The 20,797-nt window shown below is 43.5% G+C and overlaps 3 protein-coding genes across 3 annotated transcripts; 2 read left to right on the top strand and 1 right to left on the bottom strand.

The window, feature by feature from the left end:
- Positions 1-12,721: 12,721 nt before the first annotated feature.
- BT62DRAFT_1052206 (ammonium transporter) lies at positions 12,722-14,459 on the top strand (the record flags this gene model as incomplete). Its single annotated transcript, XM_043178538.1, has 7 exons — positions 12,722-12,724; positions 12,778-12,996; positions 13,045-13,108; positions 13,162-13,404; positions 13,455-13,553; positions 13,613-13,843; positions 13,908-14,459. 7 exons carry the CDS (start codon positions 12,722-12,724, stop codon positions 14,453-14,455), a joined length of 1,407 nt encoding a protein of 468 aa, XP_043033380.1. The 3' UTR covers positions 14,456-14,459.
- Positions 14,460-14,811: 352 nt separating this feature from the next.
- On the bottom strand, positions 14,812-16,147 carry BT62DRAFT_924398 (uncharacterized protein; the record flags this gene model as incomplete). Its single annotated transcript, XM_043184608.1, has 7 exons — positions 14,812-14,950; positions 15,011-15,067; positions 15,210-15,259; positions 15,471-15,515; positions 15,566-15,628; positions 15,828-15,882; positions 16,017-16,147. 7 exons carry the CDS (start codon positions 16,145-16,147, stop codon positions 14,812-14,814), a joined length of 540 nt encoding a protein of 179 aa, XP_043033379.1.
- Positions 16,148-17,239: 1,092 nt separating this feature from the next.
- On the top strand, positions 17,240-19,780 carry BT62DRAFT_957597 (aldehyde dehydrogenase). The gene is made up of 11 exons (XM_043188417.1): positions 17,240-17,351; positions 17,405-17,637; positions 17,687-17,818; positions 17,867-18,054; positions 18,121-18,335; positions 18,390-18,571; positions 18,633-19,062; positions 19,116-19,175; positions 19,234-19,272; positions 19,330-19,399; positions 19,457-19,780. The coding sequence occupies exons 2-11, from the start codon at positions 17,620-17,622 to the stop codon at positions 19,599-19,601; spliced, it is 1,479 nt and encodes a 492-aa protein (XP_043033378.1). The 5' UTR covers positions 17,240-17,351; positions 17,405-17,619; the 3' UTR covers positions 19,602-19,780.
- Positions 19,781-20,797: the final 1,017 nt, after the last annotated feature.

Below are 20,797 nucleotides of genomic sequence, written 5' to 3'. Positions count from 1 at the left end.
GAGCTAAAGTTTATACACCCTCATTCTACTCTCGAGCTATCTCTATGCCTTGAAACACACAAGGACTGTCCTAGCGCAGACTCTAATGGAAGGCTCAAATGTGAAGCCATGTTAGTTTATCATGTGTCAGTCTATCACATGTTGCTTGAGCTTAACAAGTACCAATGAGAAAGAAGAAGCTGCAGTCCTTCCTCAGATTTATGAACTTCTACTACTGGTTTATTTAGGACTACAGCAAAATAGTCTATCCCATCACTCAACTCATAAGAAACACACTCTGGACATAGGGCCCAGCCCAGCAATCAATATTCAAAGACTTGAAGTGATGACTGGCAGAGGATGTGGTACTTGCCATACCAACAGAGGAAGGACAATTTCAGATAGAGGCTGACTCAAGTGAAGGAACAATAGGTGCTATATTATATCAGAAACAGAATGGAAGGTGGTGATCAGTCATCTTCCTCTCCAAGGCACTAACTATCATGGAATGCAACTATGAGATATATGACAAGGAATTGTTGATGATCATGCTTACACTCATAGAGTGGAGATATTATCTAATCAGAATATTGCAAACCTTTGAAATATGGATGGACCATCAGAACCTTTGATACTTTCAGTCCCTCCAGAAGCTAAATTGATAACAGGCCCATTAGATCACAGAGCTCTCAGAATATCAATATATACTACACCACAAGGCTGAAACAGCCAACAAGAAGGCCAATCTACTAAGCAGACAGGCAGATCACAACCAGAGGGGGAGGACAACAATGGAGTCATGCTATTAAAGTCTGAACACTTTCAGGCCATGATAATGCTAACAGAGGAGGAGATCTATGAGCAGATCAAGAGCACTATATGACACTCAAATTTGTGGAATCAATGTATTGCTCCTTCTATCAATCATGATAGGAGAATGATGAAGGTCAACAATCTCATTTATTATGATGGCCAGATTTATATTCCTTGTGATCATGGTCTTTGAAGAGAGATCATTACTATACACTATGACCACATTACTACAGGGCACTTCAGAATTGCAAAGATGAAGGAGCTGGTCTTATGAGAGTATTGGTGGCCAAATCAACATCCACATGTCACTATAACCAAATAACACTACACCTCAACCCTGACATCTTCTGACTTTGTGACTGTTATGTCTTTCATCCATAACAAAATACATGTTGCACTTGAGAAAGCTGCCTCTACTATGAAAACTCAGTACAACAAACACTGACACCTGGTGCATGAATATTCCATTAATGACAAGATGTAGCTTGACACTACCAATCTTCACCTGCCTTGACCAAAGCAAAAGCTGGCTGACAAATGCACCAGACTATTTCTGATCCTTGTGAAAGTTGGCACTTCCATCTATCCTCTCCAACTGCCTAACACCTGGCACATCCATTCAGTCTTTAACAAATCTCTCCTAATGCCATATATCACACCTGCCTTTCCTACTCAGAAAAAACCACTACTGCTCAAACTTATCTTGATTGAAGATAAAGAACATTATAAAGTTGATCAAATCCTTCATCACAAAATGTACAAAGTTAGAGCATATAGTAGTGGTACACACACTACTGTCAACTATCTTGTCAGCTGGAAGGAGTATGATCCAGAGTCAAATTATAGATCAATGAATGTCACATAAATGCTGATGATATAATCTATGACTATCAACTCTCTCTAGAATGATCCATCAGGATGATAGTCTTAAGGAAGAGGTAATATTATGATTTTTTCTTATCTTTTATCTTTTTTTTAATCTTATCAGAGCATCTATTTAATCTCAGGCACTTACAGATGAGCATGAGAGGATTATGCAACCACAATAGATAACTCATGCTATTGTCCTTTAGGCAACAATAAATGTCTCACTAACAGACTATATGTCATTGTTTCATCCTCAATGACCAGAGGTGATAAGTACTATAACACAGAAACACACAATTAGTAGAACTATAATTATCACAGAATGGAACCATATATAAGTAGTATAGCTCTTGCTATAGATATCCAGCTTTGAGCTAAAGTTTATTCTATACTATTTCACCTCAAGCAAACTTGTCTTTGTTAAGCCTAAGCTACATGTGATAAATAGCCACTGTATCATCTTCATATAGTCATGGCCAAGTTCACTATATGCATTCATATGTCATTATATGTCAAGGCTATTCAAGTGGCTTGAGATAGAATGGTGAAGATAAAACTTTGGCTCAAAGCTGGAGTACTACAGCAAGAGCTATTCTACTTATATACCATTCATAGGGTTTGATAAATATACTACTACTTATTGTGTCTGTTCAGGTCTTTGTGCTTGTAGTCCTTGAGTATCACTACTGTCCATAAAAGAGTTATTGTGTTATTGAGTATTGTTGTCACATTAAAAGACAATAACAAACTGGGCTAGTTGTGATAATTAAGCCATAGTCCCATAGTCCTAAGCACTGGTCTAGACACTCTGACTAAGCATAGATAGGGGTTAAAGCAAAGAAAAAAGAAAAAATCATAACATTACCCTCTTCTTAAGACCATTATCCTGATAGCTTAATTTAAGGATAGTTCATATTTATATATGGCTTCATCTGCATCCATCTCTCTTTCATTAACCTATTGGTTGGATTCTGGGCCATATCCTTTCCAACTAATGAGGTAATCAGTTGTAATTGTCATGTCTCCTCTGTGTGTGTGAATTTTGCAGTATCTATGACTGAGAATTTGATCTATTTCATAGTGTTCTTCATCATCAATCAGATCCAGAGGGAGTGGAGGTGGTTGTTCCTGATTTAGAAACACAGGAGTGATATATGGTGTTAAGAGAGTTTCATTGAAAATGTCATGAACTTTCCAACCCAGAGGGAGACATAATTTGTAGGAGGATTGACTGATTTTGGCTATGATAGAAAATGGCCCTGTTTATTTATTGGCTGACTTCTGCTTCAGTTGGAGGAGGTGTAGATTGGTGGTATCTAACCAGACTTTGTCATGAACATTATATTTATAGGCTGCACAGCAATGTTTATCATATTGTTTCTTCATAGAGGATGCTGCTTTTTCAAGGATAATACAATTTTTATTGTGAATCTTAGTCATTGTATGTGCAAAGTTGGACAAAGCTGGGGTGGAGGTATAGGCATGTTTCATATGTGCCACATTAGGATGGTGGCTGAGGTTGATGAAGAATAGTGTTTTTCTGGTGGCAGAGTGAATATGGTTATTGTGCTGAAATGCAGTGAGCACAAGCCATTTGACCCAATCATCTTGTCAATAGCTGATGAAAAGTCAGAGATACTTTTTGATCTCCTGGTTGATGCATTCCATTTGTCCATCCATTTGGAGATGATATGCAGTCAACATGTTGCATCATATATTTAGGAGTTGATACAAGTTGTTGAGGAATTTAGAGACAAAATGAGGTCCTCAATCTGAAATGATGACTTATGGCATTCCATATTTTACATAAACTTTGTCATATAGAATTTTCCCCCATCCTTCTGATGTCAATTCTGTTGAGCATGCAATTGAGATGATCACTTTTGAGAATCAATCAATGATGATGAGAATAGTGTTGTATCCATTGCAGTCTGGTAATCCAGTCACTATGTCCACTGAAATGTGGGTCCAGATTGTTGTGGGCACCTCATTAGGATAGAGTAACGCAGCATGTGGCTGTATGGATGATTTTCCTCTCTGACATGTCTCACATCCTTTGACATATTGCTCTATGTCCTGCCCTAATTTGGGCCACCAATATTCCTGAAGTATTAGCTCCTTGGTTTTGGTGATTCTGGGGTGTTTTGTGGTCACATGATTGTGGCAGGTGGCAATGATCTCACCATGAAGTTGTTGATTGCAAAGCATGTAAATTCTTCTATTGTAAAGGATCAATCCTCCATCCTTCATTATTCCATGCTCATAGTTTAGAGATGGGGCCACATACTGATTCCATTTACTGTTATCCATATGGCACTCTTAATTCATTCATGGAGCTTCTCCTCTATCAACATTATCATAGCCCTGAAGTGCTTCAGCTTCAGCAGCACTACTTCCTCATTGTTGTCCCCTTCTTGATCATGATCTGCTTATCAGCTAAGGAGGTCTGCCTTCTTGTTAGCTATTCCAGCTTTGTAATGTAGTGTGTATTCATATTGTGACAACTCTATGACCCATCATACTTGATGGCAATTAAGTTTTTGAGGTGTGCAGAAATATCAAAGATTCTGATGATCAGTCCAGACCTCAAAGGTCTGGACTGCTCTAATCAGGTAGTGTCTCCATTCCTCAAGAGTGAGCATAATTGCAAGTAGTTCTTTATTGTAAATCTCATAGTTTCACTTGGTCACCATTAAAGCCTTGGAAAGAAAAGCCACCAGTCTCTATCTGCCTCCCTGTTCTTGAGATAGGACTGCTCTGATCATGCCTTCACTTGAGTTGGCTTCAACTCAGAACCTTCTCTCTTGAGTCAGAATAGTGAGGATGATATCTTCTGTGAGTTGTCATTTGAAGTCATTAAAGATGGATTGCTGAGAGATGCCCCAACTCAATAGGGCATTTCCAGTCAGCTGTGTCATTGGATGGACAATTTTGCTGTAGTCCCAAATGAACCAGTGGTAGAAGTTTGTAAATTCTAAGAAGGACTGTAGTTCCTTTTTCTTTGTCAGTTCTGGCCACTCTATCACTCCTGCTATCTTGATTGGGTCCATCTGAATGCTCTCTTCACTGATAATGATCCCAAGGTATTCTATCTCTAGGACTTTGAACTCACACTTTTCTGCTTTGAGGAAAAGTTTGTGCTTCCTCATTAATTCAAGCACCTGCTGAACCAATTGTCAATGTTCCTCCTCAGTCTTGAACATGATGAGAATGTCATCCAAGTAGATCATGACCTTTCCAGTGGCAATGAGATCTTTGAAGATGTCATTCATCATCCACTGGAATATGGCAGAGGAATTGGTTAGTCTGAAGAATATTACCATGGACTCAAAAAGCCCTTGGTTCATTCAAAATGTGGCCTTCCATTCATTGCCTTCTTTGATGTGCACATCGTTATATCCCCATTGGACATCAAGCTTTGTGTAGTAATGTGCCCCCCATAACTTGTCTATCAGTTCTGAGATTAGCAGAAGCAGATAATGATTCTTGATCATCATCTCATTTAGTTTCTGATAATCCTGCATCAGTCAGAGTTTTTCATCCTTCTTTTTGATGAAGAAGAATGGTGATGCAATTGGTGACTTGGAGAGACGAATCTTCCCACTGAAAAGGTTTTTGTCTAGGAATTTATTGAGTTTCTGTTGCTCAAAATTCATAAGAGGGTAGGTTTTACAGTCTATATTGGTGTTCACATTTGGGATCAGTTTGATTGCATGATCTCAGGGCTTTAGCTCTAGTAATTCATCAAAACTTTCTTTGTTGAATAGATTCCAATAGTCTCAAGCCCACTTGGGTACTATCTCCTCAAACATTCTTTCATCTTTCTCCATATTAGCCTTGGCCACTAAGTCATTGGCATGGTGCATGGCTCAAATTTGGATTGCCCTTTGCAAATCAACAGCAAGGATGGTTTCACCATCCTCCATCTCCTTGTCCCACTTATCCTTAGGGTCCTCATTGAGAAGTTTGAAGAGAATCTTCTGACAGTGGCATCATGCAAATGTGACCTGCCTGGTCTTCCAATTGATAAGCAGGTTATGATGGATGAGCCAGTCATAGACAAGGAAGACTTCCTTAGTTCCCAACTCTGTGACAGCCAGATTGATTCATTCTGAGTGATCACTGATAGTGAGCTGTAACTTGACAAATTCAGTTATCAAACCAGCCTGGTTTTTGATTCTGTCTGCACTATAAATGAGAATTGAAGCAGTGGTTGCCTTAGTCAGGAACTTATGCTTGTTGATGAAAGCACAGTTAATTGAGCTCACAGTACAACCACTGTTGATCAGGGCAGTTACTGCAAATGTGGAGTGAGACATAAGTATCTCAATTTGAGCCTTAGTCTCCAGGTCCCATTCTAGGGTCTTGGTTTGTCAGACATATCTTCAGGGTCTCCAGAGTTTGTTGAGCCACTCCAAGGCCCAGCATCATTCCACCTTTCTCATCCCTTCTACTATTTTGGCAATGACTTCCTTGGCACAAGTTTTATGTACCTAGTTTTTGAGGACCACTTTTGCCACTGACACACCCTCTCCATGCTCAAGCATGTAAAATTGCAAAAATTGAGAATACATGGACTGCATCTCAGTCCAGTAAGCATGTAACAGAGAAGAGAATAAGGGTGCACAGAAACCTAGCCATCATAAGGCTAAACTGAAGTAACAATGAGCAGAGTGCTGATGTGCTTGGTAACAGCTAAGTGACTAAGAGAGGTGAATGAGGAATGAACTCTCAAACACCAACACCTAACCACTCAATACACAATCACCAAATACAGTTGAGGTCGGTTGTTTCAAGTACAATAGAAGCACTCTTGCAGTCTTAAGTAAAATCAAAGAAACAGTCAATAAAGACAGTTATTCAACTCTATCTTGCTTTCTAAGATGCAATACTCATGAGAGTAGTTTATAGCAATGTTTAAGTATAATTAGGACTTAGAATCAATGCAAAATTGCACTTCAAATCAACTTAGAATATTCCAAAACCCAATGAACTTTGAAACCCAAATACTAAGTCTATCAAGCACTTAGGCTTGACTAGCTGCACTCTTGGCTGGCTACTGGTCCTCAAAACCAAAGAACTTGTACTCTGATGCTGAAACCCTTATAGTTTGGAACTAAAATTAATCTGAAACCCAAAATATAGTTATTATTCCAATCTAATTCTCTCTAAGTGACAAAGCAACTTAAATAAATCACTAAGTTGAAGCAGAACTCAAAATCCGTTGTCCCAGGGACCAGCTACAGTGGGCTAGAAGGTCTGAATGCGGGGGTGGGTCGCTTTCTTGCTATTTCCCCCCCCCATTCTCTTCTTTTCTACACCAACAACAGGTACAGAATCTATAAATAAAGTATTCAAAATAATATTTCTCCTGTTTAAACCTGAATCGCACCATTATTCTGGAATGGCGGCACTCCTAGACTCCCCTAGGCTTGCCCAGACCCACCTGACCACCACACAGCTTTATTTTAAGCCTACAGTGCATGTGGGTACCTAACTCCTTTCTGTCTACTCAGAGTTTTAATCCTCTGAGTTATTCTTAGTAGCTTGATTGATCAGGCCCAGTCAGGCCTGGTCAACCAGTCCTATCCACTCTATTCCTCTCAATTCTAAGTCCTTTAGGTCATCTGATATCTAGAAAATTTGGACTTAGGCATTTGAGTCAAAACTCACAGTGCTAGCCACAGATCATTGGGTCTCTCTTCTTACTTCTCCTGGATGATGCTATCTTTACTCCATACTCCACAACTGGCTATGGTATTATGCCTCTAGCTGTCTTAGAATATACTTGTCTTAGTGGCATGTAGAATTGGCCCCATTTGAGGTACCATTTCTAAGTCCAACTTGGACTTAGTATTTTCCAAGATGTGATGCTCAACTTTTCTAAGCTCAAACCTGACTTAGGATTTTTATCCTTAGGCCATGTTATTTTACAAAGTCCCTTTTGGACTTAGTATTGGTGACTAGCATGACTATCAGCTCAGAGCCTCAGCCATAGTCCTCTATTAGCTAATGATTCTCAGTTACTAGCATATTCTAGTGTATTATGCAGAATTTGCAAATTATAGGGCTGGTCATGTAGCCTGTATATCAATGGAATGAGACCTAATGGTCAAAGCCCAGATCAAAACCCTTATGAACCACTCTATGCATGTGATGACCATATTAATCAATAGCAGATGCACTAGTAGCTCAATTACCCATGCTTTCATCACTAAGCACCAACTGCTGACAAGAGCTACCATTGCTCCAATCCCAGTTTATAATGCAGATGGAATGAATAACCAAGCTGGATTGATAACTGAGTTCATTGAACTGTGACTCACCATTGGAGATCACTGTGAGCGAATTGATCTAGTGGTCACTGACCTCAGAATGAAGGAGGTATTCCTTGGCCATGACTGGTTGATCCACCATAATCCTCTGATCAACTGGAAGACCAGGAAGATCACATTCACATGCTGCAAGTGCCAAAAAATCCCCTTTGAATTACCTGATAAAGACCCTGAGGATTGGTGGGATGAAGAAATAGAGGATAGCAAAACTATCCTTGCCATTGACATCCAGCAGGCTTTACATATATGGGCCATGCATCATGCCAATGATCTGGCAGTGAAGGCCAATGCAGGAAAGGAAGAGAAGACATTCAAAGAGATGGTGCTGGAATGGGCACAGAACTTCAAGGACCTTTTTGAGAAAGAGAGTTTCAATGAACTCCCTAAACTAAAACTATGGAATCATGTGATCAAACTGATCTCTAATGCCAATGCCAATCTGGACTGCAAGACATACCCACTCAGTAACCAGGAACAGCAGGAGCTTGACGAGTTCCTGGATAAAAACCTTTCCAGTGGATGCATCTGGCCATCAAAGTCCCCAATAGCTTTCCCATTCTTCTTCATCAAAAAGAAGGATGGCAAACTTTGACCAGTTCAGGATTACCAGAAGCTGAATGAAATGATGATTAAAAATTATTATTCTCTTCCCCTGATCTTGGAACTGATGGACAAACTCTGGGGAGCCAAGTACTATACCAAACTTGACATCTGCTGGGGATATAACAATATGCACATCAAAGAAGGTGATGAATAGAAGGCTGCTTTCAGGATGAACCACAGGCTTTTCAAGCTGACAGTCATGTTCTTTAGGCTCATGAACTCACCAGCCACTTTCCAATAGATGATGAATGACATCTTCAGAGACCTCATCACCACTGGAAAAGTAACCATCTACCTAGATGATATTCTCATCATATCAAAAATAAAGGAGAAACATCAAGAATTAGTACAACAGGTACTAGCCCTAATGAGGAAACACAAGCTGTTCCTGAAAGCAGAGAAATGCGAGTTCGAGGTATTAGAAACCAAATACCTTGGAGTGATCATCAGTGAGGGGAGTATCTGCATGGATCCCATCAAAGTTGCAAGCATAGTAGAATGGCTGGAGCCAACAAAGAAGAAGAAACTCCAATCCTTCCTTGGGTTCACAAACTTCTACTGCTGGTTCATTTGAGACTATAGCAAGATAGTCTGCCCAATGATGCAATTAACTAGAAACACCCCTTGGAGTTGGGGACAATTGCAACAGGTTGCCTTCAATGACCTAAAATGACAACTGGCAGAAGATGTAGTACTCACCATCCCATCCAGGATGGCAAGTTCTGAGTCAAGGCAGACTCAAGTGAGGGGGCTATCAGTGCTGTGTTATCCCAAGAACAGGATGGAAAATGGTGACCAGTATTGTTTCTATCAAAAGCCTTAATAATGACTGAGCAAAACCATGAAATCTACAACAAAGAATTGCTTGCAATAATGCTCACCCTAGAAGAATGGTGACACTATCTCATTGGTGCCAAACAAGCATTCAAAGTATGGACTGATCACCAAAACCTTTGATACTTCTGACAGCCACAAAAACTTAATCAATGACAGGCTTAGTGGGTGATAGAGCTGAGCCAGTACCAGTATATGCTTCATCACAAGACCAGAACTGCCAACAAGAAAGCAGACCTCCTCAGCTGAGGAGCAGATCACAATCAGAGAGGAACAGATAACAAAGGAGTAATGCTATTAAGGCCCAAACATTTCAGGGCTATGATTATGCTGACAGAGGAAGAAATCCATGAACAGATCAAGAGTGTGACCAGAGACAGTAGCAAATGGGACCAATGAGTGGCTCTGTCTCTGAACCATGAATGAGGCATGATAAAGAAGAGAGGGATGATCTACTATGATGAGTGGATCTATATTTCCTGGGATCAAGGACTATGTGGCAAGATTATCACCACATACTATAACCACATAACCAGAAGACACCTGGGAATCACAAAGACTAAGGAATTAGTCTTACAGGAATACTGGTGGCCAAATATGGGGCAAGACATTGAACAGTATGTGAAGGGATGTAAGACCTGCCAGCAGGGAAAATCTACAACACAGGCACATGCAGCACCACTCCACCCCAATGAAATGCCTCAATCATCTTGGACCCACATCTCAGTAGATATAATCATGGAGCTGTCAGACTGTAATGGTTATGACATGATCATCATCATTATTGATCACTTCTCAACAGTGATTATCTCAATCACATGTTCAACAGAACTAACATCCAAAGGGTGGGCAAAAATCCTGTGGGACAAAGTTTATGCAAAGTATGGTATGCTCTAGATGGTCACCTCTGACTGAGGACCACAATTCATGTCCAAATTCCTAGATGACTTATATAAACTCCCTAATGTCTGCTAGAATGCATCCACTACATACCATCCACAAACTGATGGGCAGACTGAAAGGATCAACCAAGAAGTCAAAAAGTACTTATGACTCTTCATCAATTATTGGCAAGATGACTGAGTCAAGTGGTTAGCTCTTGCAGCTTTCCAACATAACAACCATGTCCACTCTGCAACAGGCAAGTCACTGTTCTTTGTCAACTATGGTCATCATTCCAACATGACCCAAACAACATGTTCTCATACTATCACACTGGTCTCTTCTGATTTTGCCACCACTATGTTCAAAATACATGATGAAACATGCACCACCCTTGAAAAAGTGGCATCCATAATGAAGAAACAGTACAACACTCACTGATGTGCAGTGCACACCTACAATGCCAACAATAAAGTTTGGTTGGACACAACAAACCTTTATCTCCCTCAGCCAAAACAGAAACTAGCCAACAAATGGACAGGCCCATTTCCCATACTCACAAAGATCAGCCATTTGGAATATAAACTATGCCTACCTGCCCACTGAAAGATCCACAATGTATTCAATGAAACACTGCTCACACTGTATATCATGCCTGTGTTCCCTAATCAAGAATAGCCACTGTCTCCCCTGCCAGACCTGATCAATAATGAAGAGCACTATGAAATCAATCAAATTTTACATCATAAACCCCAAAAAGTCAAGACCAAAGGAGGTGGCATAACAATGACCATAGATTACCTGGTCAGTTGGAAGGGTTATAGCTCTGAATCTAACCAGTGGGTAAATGAAAAATGGATGGATGCTGCCAAAGCAATACACAAGTATGAATTATCCCTGAATTAAGCCATCAGAATGATGGTCTTAAGGAGGGGGTAATGTTATGATTTTTCCACTTTTATTCCTTTCTCACAAGATTAACTCCTATTTATACTTAGTCAGGGTGCCTAAACCAAGTGCCTAGAACTGTGGGAGAGGCTTAGTCATCATAACAAGCCAATCTGTCATTGTTCTCCAATGCAGTGACCAGCCCTCAATGACACACAATCAACCTTTGCATACAGTAGCAACTCCCAAGGACAATGGATACAAGGACTTGGAAATGTACAATAGATAGTCTTATATTTAGCTCTACAATGTACAGTATATGAAGAGGCTCACTCTTGCTGGTATAAACCCAGCTTCAAGCTAAAGTTTATTCATACTCATCCTACTCTTGAGCTATCTTCTTAATTCCTTGAAGACTTCAATCACAGAAGCACATCAGTGAACTCTAGCAGAAGACTCAAACATGAAGTCATGTTAGTTTATCACATGTTTAAGATCATGTGCAGCTTGAGCCTAACAGTAGATGGACAACAAAAGAGTCAGGATTCAGTCAGGTTGTCAGTCAATCAGTAGTTCAGTGGTCAGCATATTTATTAGGAACCATAACCTGTTGTAAATCAGGGATATAAGCATGTGGATGAAGACAGCATAACCTCTGGTGATCAGGATAATGCAGAATGCAGAGCAACTGAGCAAGGCAGCATATGGCTGGAAAGGAGACCTCCACAGGAGTTCATCTTGAGAGATACCTTGTCTCTTCATACCATAGTATAAGTGAAGATACTGCATGACCGGCATTCAGATGCATCGGTCTTTCCCAAATAAGTACCCTATCATGTAACAGTGTTAGCACTCGTACCAAGGTAGTAAAAATAGAACAAGGCCATTGGTACTCTGCAGATTTTGTTCTTCCAACGACCAAGTTGATATACCTCCTAAGTTTGCAAGAGAATCTTGCATGCCATCATACCACTCCGCAAAATGGTCCCCTCGAAGTTGCAGGAGTATTTAAGTTTCTTGGGCAATCTCGCCTACAGAACTTTGCGGAGTAAAAAAATCAACATGTATAGAAAGGGTTGAACATCAACATATCAATGCCCATACACCTCCAGCAGCCACCCCATAAGCAGTCCGCCGGGGCTGTTGATCAATAGAATTATCCTCAGCGGAAGACAAGAGTAGATGGCAACCTTATCTATCGTAAAATTATAGGCGCATGGTTTAGCCCTATTCTTCTGCATCGTAGCGGACGTTTCTCATCCCTGTTGAAGAAGACGCTCGCCACTTGCTATGCTTTTCTGAGTTTACATCGACACAGCTACCCCGTTAATCTTTTACCCAAAGAAGCCAGAGACCCGGTACGAGATCACGACCCTGTTATCTTCGCGTTCCACGCGTTTCACCCTGGGTATGCCAAGCTAGTCTGCGATAAACAAGCTTTCTCGATCACAGGGACCACTTTTATCTCTCATCTCACTACATTCTCTATCAATTTCTCTCCTTTTCTTCACTTCGCTGCAATGGTGAATATCACCTACGACGCTTGTTTGTTCTCCTTCTCCGTTTTATATCCTAGCTGATCTTGTTTACAACAGGAACTATTACCGCGACCGATGCTGATGGTGTCGTGTCCGTATACAACAACGGCGACATAGCATGGACGCTCACCGCCACGGCGCTTGTCTGGCTGATGATCCCCGGCCTTGGATACTTCTATTCGGGATTACTCAGGCGAAAGAATGCGCTCAGTCAAATTTACTTGAGTCTCGTCTGTCTTGCAGTCGTATCTTTCCAAGTACGTTTTCCACATGTTCATACCCGGATCTCGCTGACGCCCAACCAGTGGTTCTTCTGGGGCTACTCGCTCGCCTTTAGTGAAACCGGAAGTACCTACATCGGCAACCTCAGTACGTCCGAAATATCATCAGCACCCCCTTTCCCTCTCACCCCCTCTTTCCAGAGTACTTTGGCTTGAAAGGCGTCCTGGACACGCCGTCGATGGGCAACGCCCGACTCCCCGCCCTCGTCTTCTGCCTCTACCAGCTCATGTTCGCCGCAGCAACGCCCATAATCGCCCTTGGCGCGCTAGCAGAACGTGGGCGCCTAGCCCCCGGCCCATTGTTCGTCTTCATGTGGTCGACGCTCGTGTACGACCCCGTGGCATGCTGGACGTGGTCCGCAAATGGGTGGTCGTTCGTTCTGGGTGGACTCGATTTCGCGGGGGAACCCCGGTACATATCACATCTGGCACAGCTGCGCTCGCTATGAGCTTGTATCTTGGAAAGAGGAAGGATTGGGGAACGGAGAGGCTCATGTACAAGCCGCATAATACGACGTATGTCGTTCTCGGAGGTTCTGAGTTCCCCTTTTTGCTTTTTTTAATGCAGAGTTCTGATGATAAACCTACCTAGTCGTCTTTCTGTGGTTCGGATGGTTCGGGTTCAATGGCGGCAGCGCGCTCAGCGCCAACCTCAGAGCTGCTCATGCGTGCATCGTGACGAATTTGGCCCCCAGCATGGGCGGGTTGACGTGGATGTTCTGGGATTATCGTCTCGAGAAGAAGTGGTCAGCTATTGGGTTCTGTTCTGGTGCTATTGCAAGTTTGGTTGCTATCACCCCTGCTTGCGGGTTCGTCGGAGCGCGTGCGTGTCCCCCCCTCTTACATTCTTACCCTTCCTTTCTCCATTTCTAACGTTCCTGGTAAAGCGGCGGCCGTTCTGGTCGGCGTCATGGCTGGTACCTGCTGCAACTTTGGGACCCAACTCAAGTATATGTTCGGGTACGACGACACTCTGGATATCTGGGCATCTCACGGTATCGGAGGTGTCCTCGGGAACGTCCTCACGGCCTTCTTCGCCCAAGCGTCCATAGCCGGATTCGATGGTATCACCGTCATAGATGGAGGGTGGATCGACCATCATTACATCCAGTTGGGATACCAGCTTGCTGATAGCGTCACTGGGGTAGCGTATACTTTTGTGATGACTACTATCATACTGTGGATCATGCACTTTATCCCGGGATGTCGGTTACGGGGGTCGGAAGAGGCGGAGGTGAGTGGGCTGGACGAGCATGATATGTGCGAGTTTTCATATGATTATGTTGGGCTCGAGCGGGACGTCGCAGGGGATGGGGATATCATAGGCTCGACGACAGGTGGGCGGAAGTCTGGGCATCTTTCTCAGCATCGTGGAAGTGATAATGGAAGCCTTGGGGAGAAGGACGTTCGGGTAGCGACGGTGCTCATATCCTAGGTCAAACATTTTATCTCTCGTTTTATAAAGTATCATAATCCGTGGTGTTTAGATCATTAGATTTTCCATTTTATATTCCTCGTAAGAATAGCCCATTGCGTTGCATCGTAAGAAGAGTGTAAATTCAGCCACATCGGCAAGGAACAATCGAATAGTATTATCAACCCTTAGCCAGAGGTACATCAGTCATATATAAAACCATAACTTTCCCCCTCCCCCTCCCCCAGGTTTCATGTGCAACCTTATTCCAGGAGCGGAATTCAAAAAAATTACCAAAGAATATTTCTACAACGCCCAACTTGGGGAACGAACCCCAAGATCATGTTAATATAAGCACGACACCCTAACCAATTGAACTAGCCGGCGAACAGCTTAATGTGTAGGCGACCTCCGACATCCTTCCACGAAAACACCGGTCCAGACTGTAACCATTCCCCTCCGCACCCCACTCTGGACTGGGTCCAATGGTACGTCCATCCCAACGCGATGAACCCTCTGAAGTAGGAAATATAGAAGATGTAGCATCATAAGAAAGGAAAATGAAGCGTCCCGCACCTTAAAAAGAAGCCATAAGTAACAAGCAGGGATCTAGGAATAACGTCGTTAGCGTCGCTGAAACGGCCGAGAACAGAATGAATCTCAGGAAGAAAAAGAATTACGGACGCAGCAGCTTCGCCCATCCAGCTCAACGGGGCCGTCAAATGCAAGGGGAATGTGCGATTCATCAGAGGCCTTTCTTAAGAAAGAAACCCACTTTGAAAGCATGACACTAAGCAAGGCGAAGCCTGGTGACAAAGGCCCGACCTATAGATATAGCTCCGTACATCAATGAATAAATCCGTTCTTGCGCTTAAGGGATATGAATGACACGGCGACGCGCTCGGAACTACTCAAACGTAGTCAGTCCCGTCTGGGGCTCGAAGGAAAATGAGCGAGCACACCTCCAATACCGTAATAGCAATCCACAATGATCTATGACCGAAGCCTCGACCTGCATCCAGCACCATTGACGTACCGACGTAAGACGAAGAAGACGAACGACGTCTGAGCTCTCAGCTATCTAAGCATAAGCAAGTCAATCCGCATCTCGACGCCATGGCTACAACGCACGTTATCATCTACATAGTGACACAGACTGCACCTATGACTCTCCCGACTAGAATTAACAGTCGCCTATAAACAAGGCGTCGCATGTTAGGCTGATAAAAGAAGGCTCAATCAGCGTCTGTCTCGGATATAAGATTGCCCGCACTGACATCATTATCCTTCGAAGGGCGTTATCTCAGGCTGCCATGGACAAACAATCCCCTTCCATACCTTCCAAGCATTTCAAGATTGGCTCCGGCCACGTCCTTGTCAGCGACACGCGTACCATAACGATATCTAACATCGAGCGAACGACGGTCGAGAGGAGTGGTAGGCAAACCCTGTGGTAGAGCATAGCAGCATGGCATTGATGAACGTCGGAGTAAGGTAGGAAGAACGAAAAAGCATGTCTGACGCGGTAAATAAGAACAATCAAACATTCCACGTGATCATAGAGGATTGACCAGGGAAATACCAGCCATAGTTTCCTGGGGGGAGAGGATCCGTAGATAGCATGGGTATATCAGCTCCGGCGGGCATGATGCATCGCTGGAGCCAGTAGTTTTTTCGCACGGGTATAATAAATGTTGTGACTTTTCTGGACATTTTTGTATTAGTAGAACAGATTCCATAAAATTAAAAGGAAAAGTACCTCTTTTTGGTTTTGATTTAGGACAAGTAGATGAACACATTTTTGGGATGTTTTCTCGATCGGAAGAGGGAAAAGAAGGACCATAAATTTTGTTAAAAAAGAAATCCTTTTTCATTCTATCCTCTTTATGTAAAAGCTGGAGGTTTACAGGTAAGGAAAAGGTAATGAAAAAGAAGTCATGTTGAGGAAGTCCTGATTTCCTTTTCCTTACCTGTAAACCTTCAGTTTTTACATAAAGAGGATAGAATGAAAAAGGATTTCTTTTTTAACAAAATTTATGGTCCTTCTTTTCCCTCTTCCGATCGAGAAAACATCCCAAAAATGTGTTCATCTACTTGTCCTAAATCAAAACCAAAAAGAGGTACTTTTCCTTTTAATTTTATGGAATCTGTTCTACTAATACAAAAATGTCCAGAAAAGTCACAACATTTATTATACCCGTGCGAAAAAACTACCGGCCCCAGCAGTGATTCCATGTGTGCAGTTCCACAAGGCAGAGGTGGAATTCCTCCCATGACACCTTCATTATCTCTTCGTCCATCTTGTGAGAAGAGTGCTGGTTACAGGCGTGAGGTGCTGGTTGATTCCTGTTGACCTTGGCACATTAGTCATTCGAGGCCGTCTAGGTGATGAAAACACATCTCACCAATGATGAGGAGAGTCGGAAATGTATTCAGCCAAATAAAAGTGTCGCCTTTGAGCTCGGAGCATATCGCGGATAGAATGTGCGAGGAAGAGCGATCCAGTGCGGCGCTCATCAGATAGATTGAGCATAAAGAGTCGCGACTTGCTTCGGTGTCTTTGACGTGCCTAGCTGGGCTGGAAATTCCGAGCATCACCGATGGCGGCGTCTCAGACGTTCTTTATAATCGGCCTAGTCCGCTCTCTATCGCTCGATCTCCTGCTTCCGTATACACATCTACCATCACTTTGCTCGTGTTTCGTTTTGATGGATAGTCATATAATGACGTACATCAATTCGCTCATCAACCTAGCCAACCCTCGCCCGCCCATGGGTCAGGCATGCACCTCCGTTGCACATGTATCGGGCCCTCAGCTTCTGGATATCCACCGATGAAGAAAGGATGAAACACGAACCATGTTCGTTTGACCAATAATAATGAAGCGAGTTGCTGAGACGAGAGAATATGGATATGTGTGAGCACATGTTATCCATTCTCCTCACAGGCTTGATCTTATTCCTTTCCTAGGCCATCAAAAGTATGCTATCATCGTCCAATTCTCATACCCATTTGTTAACCTCCCTCATCCAAATGGCGGTACATATTGCCATGGGTCGGCTATTTCATGACCCTTTCAATACACAGGAACAAAAAGGCCCATCGCGAACAATTCTTTTCTTGCCGTAATTCTTAAATGTCCACCACGACAGCACTCTGATGGCTTCAATTGTCTTCTCTTCCTCATGACTTCTATCGAAGAAGTACGCTCCGTCTCATAAAACTACCATCGTATTCTAACCTACCCATCAGACCCATCGAGCCCTGCACGAAACCTTCTCCTCACGAATAACCCTCCCCATTGCATGGCGCCAGCACCAACTCCTCCAGCTCGCGAGGATGTTCCAGGAGGGCCACAAACTCCTAGCCTCCGCCTTGAATGCGGTAGGTTGCCTCCCACCAGCATACAAGAAAAAATCTTAACTTGACCAGGACCTCGGACGACCGACGCTCGAGTCGTACTTTACCGAGATCAACACCGCCGTGGACAGATCTCTCAAGGCAGCAAGGGACCTACCACGATGGGCAGCAGAGCACGACGTCGAGGTCGACGAAGATCTGTTTCGCCCTTGGAACCCCAGAATACGGAGGGAGCCTAAAGGAGTGGGACTAATCATTTCGTAAGCCCTCTCCCCTCGTCTTCTTCCGAGTCCCTCGCTTGTTGAATGACTATTCACCGACTCCAGACCGTGGAACTTTCCCTTCTTCCTCGCTACGATGCCTATCATCGGGGCTCTTGCAGCAGGGTGTTGTTGGGTCCTCAAACCGTCAGAATTGGCACCAAATTGCGCGAGTGCGTTAGGGGACCTTGTAGGAAGGTATTTGGATCAGAGAGCTTGTAGGGTCGTCCAAGGCGGAGTGGAACAGACAACGGCTCTACTGGACCTCAGATGGGATCACAGTGAGTTTCAGATTTCGTCTTTATTAACAAAAAACAAAGGCTCATGAAAAAAAGTTTTCTACACGGGAAACGCAACCATCGCTCGGTCCATATCTCACAAGGCCGCTCAGCACCTCACACCCACGACCCTCGAACTAGGCGGGAAATGTCCGGTCCTTCTAGACCCAAAGTCGACGTGTAATATGGACCTGGCGGCGAAGAGGATCTTGTTTGGAAAATGCCAAAACTCCGGACAGGTAAACCTTCAATGGGTTTTGTGTTGGATGTGTTTCCGTTTCTGAATTATGCTACCAACAGATATGTGTGTCCCCCGATTACCTCGTCATACCGACATACGACGACCCCGGGGTGCTTCCGCGCGTCGTCGAGTCGTTCAAGCGGGCGTACGACTCGTTTTATCCTTCCTCCGGCGGGGCGCTAGCCCATCCAGAATCCCTCTCGAGGATCGGCTCGCTCAGACATTTCACCCGGCTGGCGTCTCTGCTCACGCATACCAAGGGGCGTGTGGTCCTCGGGGGTCACGCGGACCTTTTGAGTCTGAGAATCCAGCCGACGGTGGTGGTGGGGGTGGGGGAAGATGACGTGCTGATGGGCGAAGAGATCTTCGGGCCGGTTTTGCCGGTGCTGGAGGTGGGGAGTTGGGAGGAGGCTGTTAGGGTTGTGAGGAGGGTGGGGACACCGTTGGTGACGTATGTGTTTTCGGAGGATGAGGGAGTCAAGGCGATATGTATGTCTTTTTTGGCTGTTTTTTTGGGGGAGTTTCGGCTTATGTTTGTTTAGTGAGAGAACGCACGAGAAGCGGGAGTCTTGTGTTTAACTGCACGTTCTTGCAGATGGCTGGTGCGGGCCTTTTCTTCATCTTGCTGTCGGGCCCTATTGTTAACTTCCATCTTCCTAGTGTATGAGCTGCCGTATGGAGGAGTTGGAGAATCGGGATGTATGTATCTTTTTTTCTTTCTTTTCTTTGCGAACTGGTAAGCTGATAATCCGGTAGCTGGGAGGAGTAATAAAGCGTGTATGGAAGAGTTCTCCTATGTCCGCTCCCAGATTGACGTTCCTATGGCGTGAGTGATCGTCTACTCGTTAGTCTTGTGTTTTTTTTTTCTGACAGTGATCCCCAGAATGGAATCACATCTAGAGATATTTTATCCACCGTATTCGGAGGAGGCGACGCGCGCGGTGGCTAGGATGGGTATTGAGGTGGCTCTTCCGGAGAGTTCACCAGAACACGGAATTGTTGATGGTAAGGTATGCGTGAAAGGATAGGGTGGTGACGATATTTTATTTCGGCCCCCCTTAGTAATATTCTAATGATTTTTTATTTCATACGTGCTTTGGATGAAGAGTATTTTGAAAGTTTATATCACTAATTACCATGTTATATGTTCCATCTGATTTCTTTGTTCGTCTATTAATAAGCTACGTTCAATGGATTGTATTACCAGCGACCGAGGACAATGAGAAAGAGTGACGATCTTGGAACAATCGAAACTCAGGATTACAACACCCCTGAATTCCAATGACAACTAAGTGTTAGAATAAGTCTCCAAATCTTTCCACTCCGTCCAAATTTCTCACGCTCCTCCGGCGTAAACCCGAGCGGCCAGGGGGGCAGTACTGATTTCGGTCCAAAAAAGATGAGTTTGTTTTTGAAGATCGAGCGCCCCGTCTACCTAGCACCGAAGAATGGCTCCGAAAAGGGTGATGGCCTCGTCATAATTAGGGGATGACACCACGATTTCACGTTAGGCTGGAAGACTTTTTGCTGCCTCTTTCTCCTATAATATGTGATGCTGGCATTTAACATTTGATGAACTAGGAGGTATTATTGAAAAAAAAAAAAGGTTGAATAGACGCCTGAAGAAAGACTGGGGCAACTATGACGCCCTGCCAGTCGATGATAGCTGTGATTTCTGGCTCGGATTTGGCCTTGACGAGTATACTACCCCTTACCTTGATCTGAAGACTAGTATAATTCCAATCATTCCCTGATGGCGCTACTTGTATAATGGGACTTAGCCTGACAGCTCAGCTTGATGCTACCTGTCCTGATAACCATGTGGTCAGCTATCGCTTGTTGAACACACGCTATCTACCATCATTGTTTCGGATTCATGACACTCATACCATTGTCAATTTCTCATCGATTGCAATAGACCAACAAGCACAATCGGTATATTTTTTTTGCACTGCCTGTTGGAAACTGTTCGAGCTCTATGTCGGGGAAAAATGGCACTGGGGCGGCGGACGAACCGGCATCATCAAAAGTATGGATCTAGCATTAAACACATTGCTGCCATGAGACAAAGGAACATTCCGGATGATTCCTCGTGGTTACAGCGTAGAACCGTGAGAAGGTGTAGAAAAAGGGAAGACGTGAAGCGAAAAAAGCAAACAAGCATCTACACGTGATCGACGCGGGTACAATTTTGCAAGTTCTTCCTTCCCAACCTTCACCCCAG

Source organism: Guyanagaster necrorhizus (assembly GCF_019112545.1).
Source record: "Guyanagaster necrorhizus MCA 3950 unplaced genomic scaffold BT62scaffold_59, whole genome shotgun sequence".
In the NCBI taxonomy this organism is placed as follows: Eukaryota; Fungi; Basidiomycota; class Agaricomycetes; order Agaricales; family Physalacriaceae; genus Guyanagaster; species Guyanagaster necrorhizus.
Note: the sequence above shows the minus strand (reverse complement) of the source record. Positions and strands in the feature narration are given on the sequence as shown.

Bases quoted from the DNA above. Each gene is read 5' to 3' on its own strand.
- BT62DRAFT_957597 (XM_043188417.1), top strand. The intron at 19,273-19,329 runs GTATGTATCTTT...ATAATCCGGTAG, and splicing joins AGGAGTTGGAGAATCGGGAT to CTGGGAGGAGTAATAAAGCG. The intron at 19,400-19,456 runs GTGAGTGATCGT...AGTGATCCCCAG, and splicing joins CAGATTGACGTTCCTATGGC to AATGGAATCACATCTAGAGA.